The sequence below is a fragment of the Alligator mississippiensis genome, chromosome 8 (genome assembly GCF_030867095.1).
Source record: "Alligator mississippiensis isolate rAllMis1 chromosome 8, rAllMis1, whole genome shotgun sequence".
Lineage (NCBI taxonomy): Eukaryota > Metazoa > Chordata > Crocodylia > Alligatoridae > Alligator > Alligator mississippiensis.
This window is the reverse complement of record NC_081831.1, coordinates 8,513,442-8,534,684: the sequence shown is the minus strand read 5'-3', so window position 1 is coordinate 8,534,684 and position 21,243 is coordinate 8,513,442. Positions and strand designations below refer to the sequence as shown.

The 21,243-nt window shown below is 39.7% G+C and overlaps 1 protein-coding gene across 11 annotated transcripts in view; it reads left to right on the top strand.

Annotated features, from left to right (window-relative positions):
- STXBP4 (syntaxin binding protein 4) overlaps positions 1 to 21,243 on the top strand; it is a 129,523-nt gene that overhangs the window by 74,857 nt on the left and 33,423 nt on the right. For 10 of the 11 annotated variants that reach the window (XM_059732077.1, XM_059732078.1, XM_059732082.1 and 7 more), the window contains one exon: positions 3,130 to 3,263. The exons of the other annotated variant lie outside the window; for it this stretch is intronic. In XM_059732077.1, coding sequence (XP_059588060.1) covers positions 3,130 to 3,263 — 134 coding nt within the window. The remainder of the gene's footprint in view (positions 1 to 3,129; positions 3,264 to 21,243) is intronic. 11 annotated transcript variants of the gene reach the window in all.

Here is a 21,243-nt window from a genome sequence, read left to right as displayed (position 1 = left end):
GGTTGGGAGGGACCTCAGGAGGTCATCTAGTCCACCTCCTTGCTCAAAATGGACCATCCCCAGCTAGATCACTCCAGCCAAATCTTTGTCTACCCAGGTCTTAAAAACCTCCAAGGATGGAGATCCCATGACCTCTCTGGGTAACCCGTTCCAGTGTTTTGATGCATGTTACCTTTTTTTGAAACTGCTGCAAGTTTTAGCAGAGATGTTTCATAAACACACTTTTGAATAGCACTGTGGCACCTACTTATATCACTGGGCTGGGCTCCACCTGAGTCAACAGCATTGCAAGCTATGGTGAACCACGCTATTGCATACAGTTCACCCAGAATCTCTCTGTCACCTCCTTTATCAGCGTGGAGCATACAGTTAATGTGGCCCTGCCCTCTATGGTGACCCCACAGCTCAGCACTGTTCAGTATGTGTGTGTATACTCCAGATGCCCCCCACAAAGGATCCATGTGGTAATTAGTCCACTCATGACTGAAACCAGGCGTTCTTGTCACAAGTCCTGGGATTCTCCAAAAATGTACGTGCAGGGCAACTTGGTCTGTCTTCACTTTATAGTGAGCAGGGTCACACTATTCATATGTGGAAGCCTAAGAGTGGGTGTGACAGAGAGATTCCAGGTGAATTGTATGCAACGTTGTGCTTCACTATGATTTGAAAAAGAGTCAACAATGAGGGGATTTGCACTTAATGGGCGCTAGCATATGTCTTCTTCAGATGGATTGCACTAACCTATCCTTGTGGTTGGTTCCCATCAACATGTTTGCCCAATGTGGGCCATGTGTTTTATAGTCATACTCAGTGTTGGCTGCATTTAATCAGCTTCATAGTTGGTTTCCATTGCTGAGCACATGCTGCTTTTCACAGCACTTTAATGATAGACAATGTATTTAGTGAGACTTCCTTGTATGCCATTATCAGATGAGGGGCATTTTTCCCCATGCCATTTCAGGGGAGAAAGGGGGCCTCATTTTGTATTTGAGTAAATATGATAGATAAAATAGAATTTCAGTGACAGCAGACAATACCCATAAAGGAAAGTACTTAAGAAAGTTCTTAATGGAGTCAGGATCCAGACCATTGGGGTGTGCTAAGTGGGCCCTATTCGATTCAGCTAAATCTGAATCTGAAGATTCGATACTGATTCGGAGAATCAGTGATTCGGATATAGATGCAGCTTTAATAGTTTTTTCTATGCACCTCGAAGTACCAGCATGGCTCATGAATGCTGCGATGCTGGGGCAGATGGAGTGTCCCAAAGGAGCACAGGGGGACCCTCCGCATGCTCAGCAGTGAACCCGGAAGCAGACCAGAAGTACTTCCAGTCCACTTCCGGGTCCGCCATCGAGCATGCATGGTGCCCCCCACCCCCCGGCTCAGCAATTGGCCGCAGGAGGACCCTGGGTGCCCTCTGTGCTTCGTGGGACACTCCATGCACCCCAGCATCACAGCATTCACGAGCCGTGCTGGTACTTAGAGGTATGTAGAAAAAACATTTAAAGCTGTGTCTATATCCGAATCTCCAAATCTTTTCGAATCTCTCCGAATCAACTCAGAGGGTTCCAATTTGATTCAGAGAGATTAAAGGGTCCTCTGATTCAATTCAGATTCAGAGATTTGGCCACCAAATTGGGCCGAATCTCTGCTGAATCGAATCTGAGACCGAAGCTTTGCACAGCCCTACAGACCATCCATTTTGAGTTGTAGTCAAGATGCTTAAAAATCTTTGAGAAGTCAAAACATCTGTTTAAATTGAAGAACAGCAAAATAAAACTTATTTGCCTCTTTTTTGGTAGGTTTGCAGTTTTTTGTTTTTTGCAAATAAGAGTGTCATTGATATAAGCAGTTCAATAGATGTCCTGGGCTACAGTGAAATTTAGTGAACTACATGTACATTTGAGTTTCAGGAGTCTGGCTGTTTTTCACTACATTTTTTTTCTTTACACATGACTAGCATGATAATACAAATTGGACTTTTGTTATCATAATTTTTTATTTATACACTACTCCACAACTTCTCAAAGTAGGTGGTGTCAATTCATAAAAAAACATAATTTTAATCCTTATTATAATGACACCATTTTCATTAAAGTAACCCTATTGACTTCAGAGGGAGCAACTGCAGTTTTTAAAAGTCAGGATTGGAGCCTTTGGACCCTTTTATGTGGACTTGTGATTTATATTGCAAATATCAAAATTCTCACTCACTTTAGGAAGAGCTGGATTGATTTGTATTGCATCCAAAATCCCTTTCATCACCAGTTTGCACCTTAAGTTGTATTTTTAACATAGTCTTCCTCTCCCCTACTCTTGTCCCCTTCTACTACCCCCTTGAGTGTGTATTTATGGGAAACATAATTTTATATATCTGGGCTGGAGGTATGGCTATTATCACTGTTGGATCTCCATGCATGACTTGGGCTATCAGAATGATGAATGACTGGTGCTATTAGAATGCCTGAGAGTATTCAGGGAATTCATCAGCTTTTCATAGCCACTTTAACAGGGTCTGAGCAGAAGTAAGTTCCCTACGGGAAGTCTCAGACAGAGTGAAAGATGGAAGGTGGGTCTTCTAGACTCTGGCGTTGCCCTGACTATACCCGTTCTTTTTGACTGAATAGGTATCTAGAAAATATTTAATACATTGGAGATACCTATAATAATAATAATAATAATAATAAACCAACAATAAAGCTTTCCTACATATGAAAAGGCCATCTTCGTGTTTTCTTTTTCTACAGCATTAACACAGTGGAGCTCTGGTCCATGACTGGGTCTCCTCAATGTTACTCCAATATAAATAACCACAAGATGACTTCAGGCCAGATTCTGGTTCCAGTTGGGTTGTTTCACGGAGTGTGTAAGAGCTGTGTTGATTCACACCAGCTGAGTTTCTGGGATCCAGTCTCAGAAATGCATAATTTTTGTTTTAATTGAACTGCCCCAAAAACTCTTTTTATTACTAAAACAAAATAATCTTTGAGGAAATCTCCGGAATTTGGTAATGTAATCCTTTTTTTTCCTGAAGTGAGATTTAAACCAATCAAGAAATATGTAGTTTTTTATTAAAAAGAATATTTCTCCTTGCAATCTGCCAAATAAACAATTATTTCCTTTCAGTGATAGAAGAGCCACGTTGTCAGCTAAGACACTGCTTGCACGACTGGGGAAGAATGGACGTACTGTCACAGCAGCCCTTGGAGCTGAAGCCAAAGACCTTGCTAAATCTGTCCGTGCCATTCTAGAAGTAGACTGTGAGTGTGTGTCTGTGTATGTGTGTGTATATATATATATATATATATATATATATATATTCTATAATTTTTTTCCCCTCTTCTTGCACTGTTTCTCAGTTTCACCTTTCACTTGGCAATTTAGGGCAGAATGTTTCAGCAGTTGTAAATGAAACATTCAGCATGTACAGACATTCACTTTCCTAGGAGAAACTCTCCTGGGAGTGATTTTAACCCTGGTTATTGCCAGGTTATTTTTCTCCTGGAGTGGCCTGTTTTTGCTTTGGGAGAAAAAGCCTGAACATTCGTACACTCATGATTTCTCCTGGGAGATCAGCGACTCTCCCGGGAGAAACTGAACATCTGTACAAGGCCATTGACAAGAAATATATAAGTAAACCTAACTCGTAATTATTGAAGATGTCTCAGAAGGAAACAAATCTGGACAAATCCTCACTTGATTAAAAATTGCTACAAGAGTTCATCTACTCATAGTATTTAGAGCTTGTTTTGGAATCAAGAGCTGAAAGGGCATTTTATGCTTATGATTTAAGATGTTGATCATCAGCCCATGTTAGGGCTTCACTGTTGATGTACCTATGCTCTTATTTCATAATTGTAAATAGCTGATACAACAGGAGAAGTTGCACGGAAAAAAACTAATTATAATGCTAGAAGTCTTGTTATAGGAGGAAAAAGCACATCTTAAGCTCACACACCTCCATCCTGCCTCATATTCTAGTCTACAGAGAAGGGTTATTCTTGTAGTCCAACCTTTTAACAACATAAATATATTAATGCTCATTTTTCTGTTGATTTCAGCAGCATCAATTGGGAAAAAATATTGTCAGTAGAGTTATATTGGCTGAAGGGAAAGAATTAGACATGATGTGAAGGCCAAAAGAAAAAGGAAATAACATTCCAGCAGAAAGATTATCCATTTCCCTGAGCAATATAAAATTAGTCTTTTCTTCAGGCCTTTTTAGTAGTTATATTTGGAATGAACTGTCTTCTCAGAGGTGGAAGACGGGCCTGTATGGATTAATAATAAAAAATGATCGGTATTACTTGCAACTGCCTGAAAGAAAAGATAGTCAGTCACTAGTTTTAACAGTGCTTCAATCACTGAATGCAACAACTGTCAAACATGTATTGTTGAAGTATAGAAGCTATAAATGGAACAATGTATCTTGTATCTTTTCATTAAGAATCATTAGTATGTTTGGTATCTTAGTTCATAATTAACTGTCATAAATGAAAAATTCCAGATTTGGGAGTAAGTACTGAGTGGAGCGGTTTGACAGTTTGGTGTAATAGGAAAGTATTTGATAGCAGTGTGCAGAGCTGACTGCATTCTTACTCTTTCCATTTCAATTTATAATGTTTTTCCTTTTACGCCAGGGCTCCTTTCCATTGTAAGTGGGTTTTACAGGGGGATATGACAGATATAGTTGTGATCAAGCATAACCAGTAAAAAGACATCATTATAGCTCTCTCTTTCTTAAATCTTTACGAGAAATAGGTTATGCAGTTCCAGATTAGAAGGGTCTGATCCTACACTTGGTTTGTGCATGTGATTTGGCCCATTGGTATAAGTAAGCATAATCACAGAAGTAAGGGCTGTGGGTTCAGTGAGAGTTGGCAAGTGTCTACTACTTTGAACTGGTTTCTGGAATATTTAGCATGGCTTGCCACTACTCTGTTTTTCATTTCACTCACAGGAGTTGCTAGCCCCCAAAATACCGAACTACTTTACGTTTGGCTGTTCAGGCCTTATGTGTGTCTCAGCCATGACACGCAGGTCAGTAATATTTCAGACACTAGCAGCTGTCTCTAGAATTAGCAGTGTTTCTCCTTCCTGGTGCACTCACAATAGTAATCTATATATCCTCCTTGACTTTAGGCAGAGCTATCAAAGTAGCCTACCTCATACATATCTTATTGTCAATGGAGAGATATAATAATTGACCTTGTTTATGTGAACTGGATATGCTCTTTAATTCATTGAAGGTCATGTAATTAATCATAGTGAGACTTTTATAGAAAGCATATAACCCTACAAAAAGTAAACAAAATGAAACATCGTACCTTATTACTGCCAATGTTTTCAATTAAAACTAGGTCATAGAAGGATATTGCATTACTAATATTCCCTTCAGAAAACCTATTAGCTACTTCCTTAAATTATTTCTAACCAGATGTGTGTTGCTTGGCTGGTTATTTTCAGTTTAAAGTTTCAGAAATGTATATTACTCTGAAAAAGGAGAGCAATCTTGTCATGCCTTTCTTCCTAGCTAGATCAGCTTTTTTTTTTCCAGAACACAGCAGTTTAATAAATCAAGAAAACATTTATTCTGTGATTTAAGATGGCAATAGGTAGACGTTTCAGAAGGAGCCGGTATAAGAATTCAAGCATCTAATTCTGGAAAGTTTGCCTGGGCAAATAAAAGATTAAGTTGCCAGTAATAATGCAACAAAGCCAATGTCTTGTAATGGAGATTTCAATTATTTTTTCACTGCCATGCAGCCAATCTTTCAAAGAGTTACAGTGATAGCTGAATAGATCTGGCTTTTACTTTTAATTCAATTATTCTCCTTTCCCTTCTTTCTTCCAAAATCCACCTTTCAGCTTTCTAGCAAAGAGGGTACTTGTTTAACGAAGAAATCATGAAGAGAACTGCTAGCTTGGCAGTAATTTCAGCCCTTTGCAGTAATATCCATCGCACTTCATAAAACGCATGGCATGGTCTTCAGATGGTTTCATTTGTTAACTCTGAGAAGGAAGTCCAGTATCAGAGAATTAAGTACCGTAAAGGGTTTCCACGAACTTGGGGTTCTCCCTTTCATTGGCCCTGATACAAAACTCATTGAAGTCAGTAGAAAGGTTCCTGTTGTGACCTCAGTGAGCCGGCCAAACTCCTGGCAACAAACTGTAGTCTGGAATGCTAGCTTTACAGACACGGATATTTGTACCGCACAGGCATAGTTTCTCCTTCCAAGAGGCCAAATTTTGATCAAAGTGGTAGTGATCTTCAAAATCTTTTACAAAGCTAAGCATCATTTAGGGATTTTTCATGCTTGTTGATGAAATCATGCAAAGGCTAAGGGGAACAAATACTCTCAAAGCTGTTAAATCTACTAGCAGTCCATTAGAGAAAGAAGTGATGCTTTATGTGTAATGAGTCTGGTGGAAGAAACTATTAGTAACAACTATAGCAGAGGTTGTTTTCATTCGGTATGCCGCCTAGTTCTAATCCTAAATCTCTGCTATATTTTAATTTATAGAAAGACATTAGTTTGAGCCATAATTAAAGCTGAAGCCAGCCTTCTTTTATAAGCTTCAGTTTTTTCATGTAAGCCCACACCTTTGTTAAATTGAAGGCAGTGTACCTGTAATGTTTTAGTTATCAGCTTGTGCCAGAATTTGATATTTTCTGGGAAATGTAAGACAGATTGGGTGAGAAATTTCAGAGTTGGGGTTTCAGAAGTGTGCAAAACTAACTGAATTATTTGGGCTTATAATGCTTTACTGTTACGCTATAATATTGTAAAGTGTTTCTCTACTGAATTTACTGATATATGTGAACATTTATATTTTAACCCAGTGTTAAGGAAGATCATAATGTTGTTCCAAGAGAATGAGAATGCAGTTTTATTTTTTAGATAAATTTAGGAAATGCCACACGTGTTTTCCCCGTACACCCATTGTTAACTGATATTTGGTCGGAGATGGAGAGTAAAAAATCATAGCGATTTACAAAACAATTTCCAATCAAGAACATCCAAATGGCTGTCCATTTTTATTATTTACCTATATTTGGGAGTGTGTGTGAATGCAAATCACACACACATTTGCTGTGAATGCAAATCCAGGATAGACAGACTAACTTCCAAGTGGTCCTAAACATTTGAAGAATTTTTGGAGAGACTTGGGAATTACGGTGAGAACAGTCATTACAACAAATGTTTCCATTCTCTTTTACCTGTTTGCTGGGACATTTTGAAAAATGTTAAATAAGTGTCTCTGGCCAGGTTATGTTTCTTGTGAATACCTTATATCCAAGATGCAGAAACTTCTTCTTCTACCATCTATGGTCAGGAGTGCTTGAAATGTCATGTGAAGAAGGCTGTGTGATAAGATTTTAAAATTTCCCAGAAATGCCAGGACTCCCGGAATTACAGTAGATTAAACGAAGGCGCAAAATATTCACAGCAAGCTCATTGAATTTATTAAGGCATTTTTATTGCTGTACAGCCATGGTATGATGCATGTTTAATAGCTGTATCTAATTTGCAGTTATGGTCTGAATCCCGCTACCAATAACTTGACTTTCAGCTAGCTTCATTTGACAAATGAAGATTTTTCTCTCTCTGTCTTGTGGGAGGGGAAAGTTGGGAAGGGCAGAATCAGTTTTCCTACCCATGTGAATGGATATGTTCTGTCATATTAAATTATTTCTATCATACTGCACAGGAAATCATGCGAGAAAGCTTTAGTTCTGCAATTGAAGACAAACATCTGGCAGTGTCAAGTGTAATAGGTAGGATTCTGTTAGAAAGCTCTAGAGCCATCGTACGGATCCATTTTGTGAACTGAAGGTTAAAAATAGCTCTGCAGAGAAGGATTTAAAGATTGAACTTCATCCTTCTGGGTTTGTTCTGATTTGGAGAGCATTACAGATAGACTCCATCTCTGCTGGCCTTGTGTACAAGATTAAAGCATTAACGCTTTGCAAGCTTCAAAAAAAAAGCAATAGGCAGCATGCCTATTCAACAGTTCTCTCAGTCCTGTGAGGCTGACATTCACAGAATGTTTCCCATGAGGTCCTCAACGCTGTTGCAAGAAGGGCTGCTCTGAAAAGGGGCACCAGTGTCAGACCCACTCCTAATGTACAAAAGAGAATGTAAAGTCAACATTGCAGTGAGGAGTGGAATCTTTTTTTCTCTCTCTTCAGCCAGGACTGCACTACATAATAGTTCATTAACGATATATTTTTAGAACTGGAGCAAGAATTTCCTAGATCGCTAAGCAGATAAATATGTAGGGTAGCTGAAAATCTGTATACTCAATATCTTTCCCTTTCTGGTTAGCATTTCAGTAGTCTATTCAGCATAAGGGGAAGCGATGAACCATGCCCTGATCAAAACTGCTTTTCTGATGAAGGCTTTTGATTTACTGCCGAAAATGCAAAGTGCAAGTCTAGGGTAAAGGCTATTTTTTTCTGAAGAGCTGTTTTGAAACGATCTCAGCATTCTCGTACAAACTAGGAGGGAATCCAGGAAGCGGGGATTATCCACACAAATGGCCATCTTCCTGCATATAGTGACACATCCTAGCTAATGAAGAGTCTTGAAAAAAAATAATTGTATCCTAAACAATCTCACACACATGCTGTCTCTTCTCTGAGTGGACTGAGAAAGCATAGCACAACTGTTTAGGTCAGACAGCTGCTGAAGGACAAGAGCTGCATAAAGATCATTTGTCAGTCCTATCAGGAAGCAGAGACTGTCTTTTTGTTCTTTGGTACACCTGGCACAGCAGGGTCCCACACAGTGTGATAACACTAATGATAATAATAATAATAAGAGCTCATCTACAATCATCTTTTTGAATGATTGTTGGCCATTTTTGTATGCAAACAACTCTGGGGCCTTGTTCTGCCCAGCAGGATACAAGTGTCTCCCAAAGACATCAAGAAGACATACTCATATCCTGCAGAGGAGAAATGGGGCCTCAGTGAAATACTATAGCATTTGAAAGTAGTTTGCTGGCTGCAGTTGGGAGCCCCATATGGTGAAAATCATGTTCTAAGAATTTGAGAGAGCCTGATCCTCTCTTCCAATACAAATAAACTTTCACAAAAAAAAAAAATCAAAACCCAGCTAGACGTTGGCAGTGTCCAAGATCTGATTGACTCTGGAACACGCTTATCTCTTCACGATATAGTGAACATTAAATATTTCAAAACCTGCACTACCATAATGCAACTCTCAAGTTTTTCTGACTGTTTATTTCACACACTACCTGAAAGTATCTGCCCAAAATACAAACCTGCTATTGTTGATATAATCCTAGCATGTCATCAGTATCCCATTAAGTGTTATAGTCTGCTTCACCGCACAGCAGGAACCTTGCAAGTACATCTTAAAACATTTTCTCGCTCCATGTGTCTTTAATCTGTTGTCACCCTGGAATATGACACATGGCAGTCAGGCTGCTGTTTACTACAAACTTTTCTCTAAACAAATAGAGCTTTCCTAAAAGGGCATACTCACCTAATATACGATTGCAGCATTCCTGCTGACACAGGAGATTCTGCCTGTCCCCATGCATAGAAACATCCTGTTGAGAGAACTCTACAGGCAAGAGTTGCACTGACCAAACATTGTTTGCATTTGCCTCGGGAGTCATTTTGTTGGCCTGTTGTGTACCAAATCTACATTTTTGGCCCGATCCTGAGAGTTGCTGAGTACCTCCTGCAAGTTCAAATGGAGCTGGTAGAATTTGTTTGTATTCTCTCCTCATTAGTTCCTTTTCTCTTGATACTCAAGATACTACCGACAAATCTGCACTCCAAGTCTCTACATCTGACAAAACCATTAGCAGCCAGGACACAGAAATCAATTATTTTTCAGTTTAATTCATGATTGCTCATTAATGGTAACTTGCTGTTGCCACCCTCTACCATTAGGGATGCCTGGCATCCTATCCTATCCTATCCTATCCTATCCTATCCTATCCCTCTGCTATTTGTTACGGTCAGTACAAAAACCTAAGATAGAACAGTGTTTCTTTCCAAGAAATACATTCAGAGCCAAAGTCTGCAATGCCCTTGCTTACTTGAGGGTGAATGGCAACCCAGAGAAAAAGGAGCAAAATTGATTTCAGCCAATTTGCAAAATCATGCAAGCCATTTCTAGTACCGTGCACTAGATGGTAAAATAGACTTCAAGGGTCTTGCACAGATTTGACATATTAGCTGATCTGCATATTGCATTGCTACAGTCTTTGAATTAAAACACAAGTGGAAGACACATGAAAAAGTAGCAGAACCCAATTAGAAAACTTGGCTTTTTGGAAGTATTCATTGCAACCGTTAGGGGTCAGGCAGGAGCCAAGTGAAAGCTCATCTTTAGTATGTAAAGATGAGGCAGTAAATGAGGCCAAGAAGTCCTTGGTTAACATCTGTTTGTGCTAACTGCTAAAAGAAACGTGCGATAAGATTCAGCTATGGATGATCAACTTAATAAAGTCAAAAGTCACTAGGGACAAATTAGCAAAACTGGAAGCAGATCAAAATTATCAAGAGCTGCATCACTGAAAACCAACATTGCCGTGATGTTTTTTACTTTGCTTATGAAATACTAGGGGACATCTAGACATGTGCGTTACTGCAGAGTTGACTAATTAGCTCCATAGTAAAGCGTTACTGTCTACACAAGAAGTGCTATTAGGCCAGAGTAAACTATTTAACTCCACTGTAGGATAGTACTGCCCAACACAAGTACTGTCCTATAGTGGAGTTATTTACTCTGATGCAACACGCGTGTAAACGGTGACTGGGGCTGGCTGGGGCACGATGATGCTACAGTGTGGGGGTTGTCTGCCAGCTAGCCCCTCACTGTAGCACTCTTGTACCCCAGCTAGTCTCTCTACAGCATGTTGAGCCAGGGCAGAGCAGCTCCAGGCTGGCAAGCTGAGCCCCTGGGCCACCCGCCAGCCAGGGCTGTGCTGCAGTCCTGGGCTCACATGTAAATGCAGCATCTGGGAGCAATAAACTCCAGCACAAACTGTGTCAAAGTTTATTCAGGTGCACTAATTGCATGTGTAAATAAGTCTGCTGTAAACTTTTCTTCTACAATGGTAGGAGGCTGGCGGGTAGAGGAAAGAGAAAAAGTCTGTTACTCTGGGCTGAGAAAAAATATAAAAATCTCCTTTTGAATTGTTCAGAAATGCTTGTCCTCATAGCAAGTCTATTAGTAATTTGTTTAAAGTAGACAAGATTTTTTATTTTTACCTCTTTTTATCTCTTAGCACAGTGGTTCATGCAGTGATTTGTGGACATGTACTCCAAGAGAGAGAGTGGGAAGACTGGTTGGTCATTGAGGGCCTGATGGAAAGATTTCTGTTTACTTTGATGCACTTTGGATCAAATTTGTACTTAGGACAACTTGTCCTTGATTCCACCTGTGACACTACATTAAAGATAGCTTAATTCATTCAGGTCTTTCCTAATGTTACCTTTCAGTGTAAAGCAAACATAGTGACCTTCCAGGTGTATTGCTCAAGACATTGATTTGGTAGGACTTTTGGCATCGGCTTGAGATCATTTCCCTTGTTTTTGTTTGGTTTGGTTGTGCTGCGTTTTTCATGCGTTTGGCTAACTAAGTTCCTGTTGAATGATCATTTTAATGCTGCTGGGATTTTTGTTGTAGCATTAATTATGTGTCAGGGCATACAGAGCTTTCACAGCTGTACTCAGTCTCTTCACTTTCATAGGTATTTTACATCTCTATTCCAGATTCTGTCAAGCTGAATAATATCTGCTGGGCTGTACGAAGTAAACCAAAGTCATTATCTATATGTATATCAATTACTGATAGCATGTAAATTTTAAGTAGCTCAGCAAGTACACTCCAAAGACAGCTTACACAGCAGCTGAAAGAACACACAGGTCATCATCTTGGAGAAATGACTCCTGTAAGAATGACAGAGATGCACCTGAGAAGCCAAGTAGAATTTTGTTTCTTTGTCTTAGGCTCTATCTCAGTCACAGCTTGTTACTTAAAGATGTGATAAGCTTACAGCGTACTCTACCTACAAAATTAACCCAGAAAAAGCAGATCTTTTGCGCCATAGGAATTTATTTTCACACGTGTACCTTCTCTTTTCTGCTCTGTTCTGGTATCACTGGGTGGTTGAACTGATTCATTTATTAATGAAGTTGCTTTGCCAACTGGCCAAGCGTAAGAAAGACTATATGAGTTTAAAATTCTTAATTTTTTCTCTGTTCTTTATTGTATTTTATGTGGGTGTGAAGGTAGTGTTGGGTTGATATCCCTTGAAACAAACCCTCCATTAATCTTCAGAACAAGTATAGCCACTCGGCTGTAATACAGGCTTCCCACCTAGTATCTCATCCTTACCCTGCCACTGGACTTTCCACCTGACTAAGAGAAGTGGCCAAAGTGTTTTTCACTCCTCCCCTTGAGTTTTATTATGTTTCTGTTGAAGTCAGTAGTAAAACTGCCATTGAGTTCAGTGGGATTAGGACTGGATACCATGAATGTTCAGTCATTGGCTTTATGGTAAAACTGTCATGAGTGTCAGCTAGAGACCTAGGCAGACAAAGTTCCTTGGGTGAATCTGATATCTTTTATTAGACCAACCCAAATAGTTGGAAAATAGTTATTAAGCAAGCTTTCGGGTTCAAAAACCCTTCGTCAAACTAAGGAAGTTTCAGCAGTTGGTGTGTGCTCTTCCTGGATGGAATGAAAGAGACGTATGCAGGAGCTATTTTTATTATAACCTATTAACCTATTAAGTACGTATTAATAAATAGCAATGCACATATGCAATATTAAACGAATGTCTATCACAAAGTAACATTTGGAGTTGCGACTAATATTGAACTATGACAGCTATACTGCTGTAGGTTCTCGAGCTTGTTGTGCATGCTTTTCTACTTTCTCTTCCATGTAGACTTCCCTCAAGAAACAGTATATCGCTGACCAGTAGACTTTTTTCTCGCTCTCTTGGAAGGCAGATTTCTTGTTCTTATCTGGGTGAAGTATGCTTTGATGTACTGATAGTTAAGCAAGGAATGCAAAAGTATCATGAGGGAAATGACTCTCTGTATGCAGTCTTAACACCTACCATTTACATAAACCATATACTCTGCACTGTTATACCTTATGTTGCTCCAGTCCCAGGTTTAAAGAGACCTTGAAAAATTCCATCGGTTTAGTGGCATCCTGTAATTCAGTGAGTTGAGGGATGTTGTAATAATTGACTGAAGGTGCATGTAAAGAAGTCTTACAATCTTATTAAATCATGCATTAATTAACTTCAGGTAATGATTTATTTCCCCCAAATCAAGGAACGTTGAGTACATATATCTGAGTTAATTTTGATTTGAATAATATGAACGTATTAGCAACCCATATAATTAGTGCCCATATCCTTGACAACTGTACTTGGCTTCTAACTTGTGTTAGCAGTTCTTTGCATTGCTGAACTGCAAGCCCAGAACCTTAGCAAGCTGAGCATGTTATTGTGTGGTGTCAAGGTCCAGAGAAACGCATTTCCAAGCATGTGTATCTTGGCATTAGTTGAGATAACAGAGCAAGTGTAATGTAAAAACATGAACTTTTAGGTGCTTAATTTTATGCTACAGTAAAACTAAAAGAATTCATAGAATCATAGAAAATTAGGGTTAGAAGGAACCTCAGGAGGTCATCTAATGCAACTCCCTGCACAAAGCAGCCAAGGCTTTGTTTAGCCAAGTCTTAAAAATCTTCAAGGACAGAGATCTCACAGCCTCTCTGTGTAACCTGGTCTAGTGCTTTATTACCCCATCATGAGAGAGTTTTTCCTAATATGGCTGGGATGATAAATTGGACTCTCCAAGACATTCAGGACAGGGGGAACAAGGTGGGTTTGCTGGTAGTAAGGGGGAAAAATGAAAGAAGGAATGATGTTTGCAATAATTTAGCTTTAAAAAAGATCATCAAAGAAATAAAAGAAAGACTGGATGCAGAGAGGGGGACCATCTGAAACGGTGGGGAAGAAAAGGTGCTAGTGGTGAAGTGGAGATAATGCTCAGCAATCATAAAAGCTGGTAGTTCTCACAATTGAAGCCAGTCTTGGCAAATTGGGAGAGATTAAGATGAAGGTGTTTTAATCTTGTTAGACAGTTGGTCTAGAACAGGGGTGTCAGAGATGCAGCCTCTCAGCCAGACCTAGCCTGCAAAGCCCTAGGATCCAGCTCATGGGTGTCCGACTGACCCTACATGCTGCATGTGGAGCCTATCCAGTGCATGCTGTACATGACACCAATGCTGGACTGGCCCTGTGTGCTGGCTCCAGGGCTGGATTGGGCCTACGGACTGTCCCTGAATGCCGAAGCCAGTTTGGTACAGGTGCTCTGTGCCTACCCAGCACGCCATATGGGGCACAAGCTGCAGACTGAGGCTGGTGCCTGCTGCATGCAGTACGTTGGGCTGAATCTTGCTTGCAGCACAGAGTGCCAGTCTGGGACTCACACCGCATGCGGCATTGTACCGACCTGGCCCGGCCTCGTGCACTGGCTCCAGTGCTTGTCCCAGTTGGTCCCACAGACTGACCCCATGCCTCAAAGTTGGCTCTCAGAGCCAGTCCAGTGCAAGTGCCCCATGCTGGCTCCACACGCGAGCTCCAGATGAGTGCTGGCAGGCACTGCATGCAACATGCAGGACTGGCCCAAGGTGCACACTGCATAAGCCGTCTGCTCTGGGCTGACCCTGTGGGCTGGCTCCACTTTGTGGGGCTGATCAGTGGATCTGAGCTGGCCTCTAGACCAGCCCCATGTCCCTCATTCAGCCAGCAGGACTGGATAAATTGAACACCCCTGGTCTAGAATAAAAACTAATGTCTAAGCAATTGCTGAGTTCCTAAAAACTGTTCGTCACTGAAGTGAAACAGCTCCATTCACCCATTTCTCTCAAACAGCACATATGAGCCTGCGGTCTCCTACCTATTCTAATTATTTTGATAAGGATCATTTTTTTCACACCTGGAAATATAGCCATAACTGTAATTCCCAATTAGAAGCTTGTGCCAGCTTGTGAATAATAGCACCATTTTACAGTGGAATTAGAAATCACAAAACTGTCCTTCAGCCTGCATTAAAGAAACCTGGCTCTTTCTAAAATAATCTGTAAATTAATTCTTGATAAGAACCAAAAAGTGGACAAATTGGATGAAATCTTATTAATGGCAGAATATCGGATATATTGAATTACTAACTGCATAAATTGACTTTAATTAATGGATTTTAGCAGGTCAGCTGGAATTTTACTATCAAATTCTAAATGTTCCTGTAGAAGATATTATAGCCGTTGTATTGATAAGGCATTATGTTTTCAAAGTGGGTCTCTATGGGTCATGTAAGTGAAGTTATTTGCATTGATTTTGCCAGAGATGCAGGTTATGCCCAAGATCTGTTCTCCTGTTCTCTAGAAAGGAGCAAATCACTGAAAGTAAATTGCATCTTAAAATAGATTCCCTTTAAAATTCAAGACAAATTCCGATTTGAAGTTGTGCCACTTGAAATCTGAAGTAACTTCAACGTGGTCAAGTTATTCCAAATTTATGCCAGTGTTCCTGAGAGCATAATTTGTCTTGATTTATATTTTTGTAAACTTACAAAAGTACAGAGTAAGTGCGACCTTTCACCTCTGATTCATTTTCAAGTCATTCATTGCATGCAAGATAGCAAGGGTGTTCTAAGACATATGGGTCAAGACAGTTAATGAAATAATAATAAGTTTACATTTTGCACTAGAATCCTTAAACTTTATATCTTTTCCTACTCATTTGCATAGATAATTGGCAGCTTGTTAACAGCTTGTTAGATGCATTGAAAATCAGGTCACACTATCAGAGCCAGAAGGGAGCAGCTTCCTCTTCTATGTCGATAGAAAAACAAAACAAATTGAAATTACAAGTCAAACTACTATAGCATTAAGTGAGAACAGTTTCTATAGTCCTCGGGACAAATCCAAGCATGTTCTGTGTAGATGTGTAAAGAGATAATATGAAAACTGCTAGCTTGTTTTTGCATAGCTGATTGTTGAACCAAGTCATCAGTTAAATATTTATAAGAAATTGAGTGCTCAGTCTGCCAACTCTGATGCAGCCTCAAGATCTGGGCTGAGTCCTAGCGCTTGGATATGCTCTACGTTTCTGGGTAGCTTGAGCAAGCAGAGATGTGGATGGGTCAGGCTATATATACCTTGATGTTTACAGGTGTTAGCAAATAAAAACCTAGATTGACACGACACCTCGTTCGATGAGTGACAGAAAGGCTTTATTTCCTACAGGTATTTAAAATCAAGTCAAGTGAGCCCAAACCAAATCAAAGTCCAGTAATTAGCTATAAGGTGGTGATTTTGCACCAAACAGGAGAGGAAGAGGCGATCTGTTTCTCTTCAACTTCTCGAGCAAGTTGGGCACATCAGCAACTGGTGTCAGAGAGATTTCTCGCTCTTGAAGTGCGCACGCTGTTTGCTGTTTTACTGCCTTTTTATACCCTTATTTTGGCATCTTCAAAGCATTCTTTTAGTTGTGTAAATCAAGAGAAAGTCCCAAGCAGTACTTGACAGGAAAAACCTGCTCATTACTGGTTATCAGAAATTTCTAATTTGAATGAGTTACCTTCTTCAGTAACAAGAGGTGATCCAGTTTGGAACATATCAAGAAACTTATTAACAGCCAGGAAAAACATACTAAATCAGGAGGAGACATCTATCACATACGGAGAATGTCTCTTCCTGCACATAAACACGAGTTAGTCACAAAAGAAATATTTACCATACTAATTAATCAAGGATAGACATTTCCTATGGTTACACACCAGACAACGAAGAGTCTGCCTGAAATCTCATCCTGAATATAGCAAGATAAGCTGGAAGAGATACTTCATTATTCCTTCTCAGATGGCCTAGCCATGAACTTGCCTCCTCTTGCATTATGCAGTTAGCATCAGTATTTGGTATTTTAACTTTTGTGAGCAGGCCTGAGCTTACCATGAGTTTCAGAGTCATCAACAGGATAAAACTTGACCTCGTCTCTCTGCGATCTTGCCTGCAACTGTGAACGCACTACTACTTTTCTGCCCTTAGTACAGTTCCACCTCTCCTAACATTCGTGAGAAAAAGTGACTAGGGCGTATTCGGACATTTTCACCACAGTGTCATTGATGGATTAAGAATGCTCATGTGTCCTCTTTTTTCCTTAAGCCCATGAAGCCAAGTTAATTTAAACCAACTGAGGATCTTGACCACAATACCCTAACCTACAAAAGAAGCTACAGTTCAAGGTTTAAAACTTCCGTGCAAAATAGAAAAAGTGTTTTGCAGAACTGGCCAGAAATCGCCATTTCTGTTCTGGCAATCCTCTGACACATCTGGTTCTGTATTTGTTCCAAATCGGAGTGAGAAAAGCTTCAATTGGGGTTTTTGTTTTGGTGGGTTTTTGTTTTTTTCGGGGGGAGAGGGTTATATTGAATTGAAATTTCAAAGAATGTAGGAACTTGTAAATGTTTCGTTTCAATGACATTTAATACTTTCGTCTTGATAATGTCAAAAGATACACAATATTTAATATGTTTAGATAAAATGTATATTTTACTGCAATGTAAATGTATAATGTACTGCAAAATATACTGCAAACATTAAAAAGTATACAGTATCAAAGCTGAGGGGGTAGTCAGAAATGAGACATTTTTTCCTTATCTAAAAACATTTTGACATTACTGAAAGGAAATGGGACAGCCTTAACAATTTGCTTTCACACTTCTGTTTTTTTAATTAGCAAGTTCCTACAAAAGATTCCAATTTCATGAAAACAGTATTTTCTGACAACGAACTCTTCAACCCAAAATATTTGAACCAGTGTTGGGGGGGTTTTTTCCCCCTCACTCAGCTTTTATTTTTCTGAATCAACTGAAAATGTTCCTCTGTTTCACCTTTTAAGGCTCCAAGGTTTTGTAGGGTTCTCACCTCTTAAAGATACTGGTTCCAATGTCATAGTATCTAAGTGCCTCAAATGTATCATAACAACAGGTTATCCTATTTTATAAATGAGGAAACTGAGCCATAAAGAAGTGAAGTGACTAATGAAAAGTCCCAAAGTAAGTCTGTGAAAAACACCTGGGTACTGAAGAGAGATCTCCTGAGTCTGAGTGCAGTGCCTCCTTTACAAATACTCCATTGTTATCAGCTTGAGAGAGGTTTGTCTGAGTAGATGGAGGATGTATTAATAAGACACTCTGATAGGACCTTTCAACAATTAAGATAGCAGCCAAACTGATTACAATGTACTTAGTCATCTTCTGCACTCTCAGGAACAAATAGGCAGGTTTCTTAGTGGCTTAGAGATTGTTTAAAAAAACTAGCTTGTTCCTATTTTATCAGTCCTATCTATATTACATTCCTGCAGTGTATTTTCATTGACAAAAAGATGTCAGTGGATGACTCTAAGGCAGTGTCATGCAGCACCTTACACTGTCTCATCCTCTTAAAGTCTTCATTATGAAGAAGGATGACTAATGAGGGACTGCAAGCCTGAAAATAGGTGCAGGCAGCATAGGTTCCGTTCAGGTTTGTCCAAAAGTTTTATTGCACTTTGTTTTTCTACATTATTTTTCGTTATTTGTTGGATCACAAATGCTGTCTTGGGATGGAAGAATATGCTTGGTCTGAGTTAGTTAATAATCTTCACATACTTATTATCTACACGCTTAAATAGCAGATTGGACATACAGCATCATTTTTGTTGAAAAAGCTCCTGTGTGCACCAAGAAACCTTTTTTGTTAATTTTCTATGATGCCACCTGGATTTTAAAGACAGAGGATGCCATGTTCTATTCCGAGAATCAGGAAGTCTCAGGAAGCTATGGGCAGTTCTGCCCAATTTCTTCCAACCATAAATATGGGGTCCAGTGATATATAGATGGGTGGGAGGTACCAAACAAATTCACAGAGTGGTTTTCTTTTGGTTTTGCTTGTATTTGATCTTGGGGAGTGAGGGGAGGGAGCTGTTTGTTTTGTTGGGCAGGTTGTTTTTTATATCTGTCTGGCAAGTTTCAAAACACAGGGTAAAACATATTTGTTCAGCCAAGCTGTGGATTGATTTTTAAAGCAAAAATTGGAAGGAGTGTGGTGTTGCTTGATGTCAAGGGAGATTGTAATTGATTGCTCTTATAAATATAGGTCATGCAGGTGTCTTTGAAATGGGGACCAGTAAACCTTGCATGTCAATGTAATCTAGTGGCAATTACTGCAGAGACAAAGTTTCCAAGCTTGAGTGCCGTGGTGCAGGCAGACTCACCTGGAGGACATCCATGTGGACAGTACATCTCAAAGAACTTTAGTTATGGATTAGTATCGTCTCGTTGCTGCGGGTGTTTCTACAGGGTAGAGGAATCGGGGTTCACGTATTAGATTTGATGTCTGAGGTTCCAAATATAAAAACGCCTATGTGCACACAAATAGGGAACCCAGATAAAAAGCCAAAGATAGGTATAAACAAAACCTTTTTATATTTCATAGATTTCATGGACATTAGGACTGGAAGGGACCTCGCGAGATCATCAGGTCCAGCCCCCTGCCCGAGGTGCAGGAAGTCAGCTGGGGTCAGATGACCCCAGCAAAATAGGCATCCATGCATTTCTTAAAAGTATCCAGAGTAGGTGCTTGCATCACTTCTGGGTGAGTCTATTCCAGAATCTGGAGACTCAGACGGTAAAGAAGTTTTTCCTTATGTCCAGTCTAAAATGGTCTTCCAGCAGTTTGGGACCATTAGAGCTTGTCTTCCCTTGGGGTGCCCAGATGTTCTTCCAGTAAAGTTAATCAATTATGTATTTTAATTATGCAGTAGGGTGGTTCAGTGCTAGAATCCTTGTCTACCACACTGGAGACTTGGGTTTGATTCCCAGACACTTATACGACTACAGCCATGGAGGCACCAAACATCTGGACTTAGTGCGGTCTTTGGATTCTGTCTCAGTGGCCAGCCTCCACTCCTCCAAAAACTTCCTGCCCAGGCATATGCATCGAAGGTCTGGGTGGCCATCATGCATACACCATGATCCAGGAGGATCAATGGTTGCCAAATGTAAACTTATCTAATTGTACAGTAATTGATAAGTAGTGTATTCACCTTCCCTGTTGTTTTACAGTAAGGAAAAAAATTCAGTGTTTAAATGTTCTCTATTGTGACCTAGATTTAAAACTTCTGTATTGTCATCTCTAGAAAGCCAATTTATTCTCTCTCCATTCACCTACCTTTAATGATAAATGATGAGTAAGCTGTTGAGCAGGTACTGTCTGTGCTGACTTTTTAATCAAAACATTTTAATAATGAAAAACAAGTATATGACATTATTATACCTTAATATGCAGATGAGCCTTGTTAGTTTCCTCTCCAATATTTCTTGTGCAAGACTTTATTAAAAAGTTGACTTTTAAAAACTTAGGGCCAAATCCTGAGGTCTTTATTCCATTTTTCTATGCATCTTTTCTGTGACAAAATTCACCTGACTTTGTGCAACTTCCCATGGACGTTGTGCCTAGACGCAGTAGCTAAGAAGACAGAAGTTCATGCTCCTTAGAATAAGTCATTGCAATGGGTAGTGTGAGCTTCTTACATGCCCATATTAATTTATATGGCAGTATTTCTAGGTGTTTTTTGTGCTAAGTGCTATGTATAATAAAGTAGGAAAGTCCCTACCTCAAAGTGCTTTTAAAGTCTAAATAACCAGGACACACCTAGGGTAGGAGAAGGGAACGTTATTATAATGCTATAGATAAGAAGTTGAAGCACAGAGATAAGTCACACAGGCAGTTTGCACCAGAGACAGGACCTGAATCCAGAATTTCCTTGTGTACAAAATCACTCTTCCCTTCACCTTATCCTGCCAATGTGGTTCAACCACCAGTAGACGTGAAAAAGTAGATATCTGTCTATGACTATACTGCAGTCCACTTATGTAGACCTATGCAAGCTAGATTTCAACTCACTAACTCAGACATTGAAATAGCCATGGCAACACAGAACTCCCAACCCAAAAAGCCACCCAAGAAGCTGGGTAGATATGTGGGCAGCTAGCCCGTGCTGAGTTCCTTGTTGCTATGACTGTGCTGCAGTCAAATCTTTGCAAGGAAACTGTGCTTATTTTGAATAAAAAGAGTCCCTTCCATCATCCCTTTTTTAAGTAGATAAGATTTAAGAAGCTAG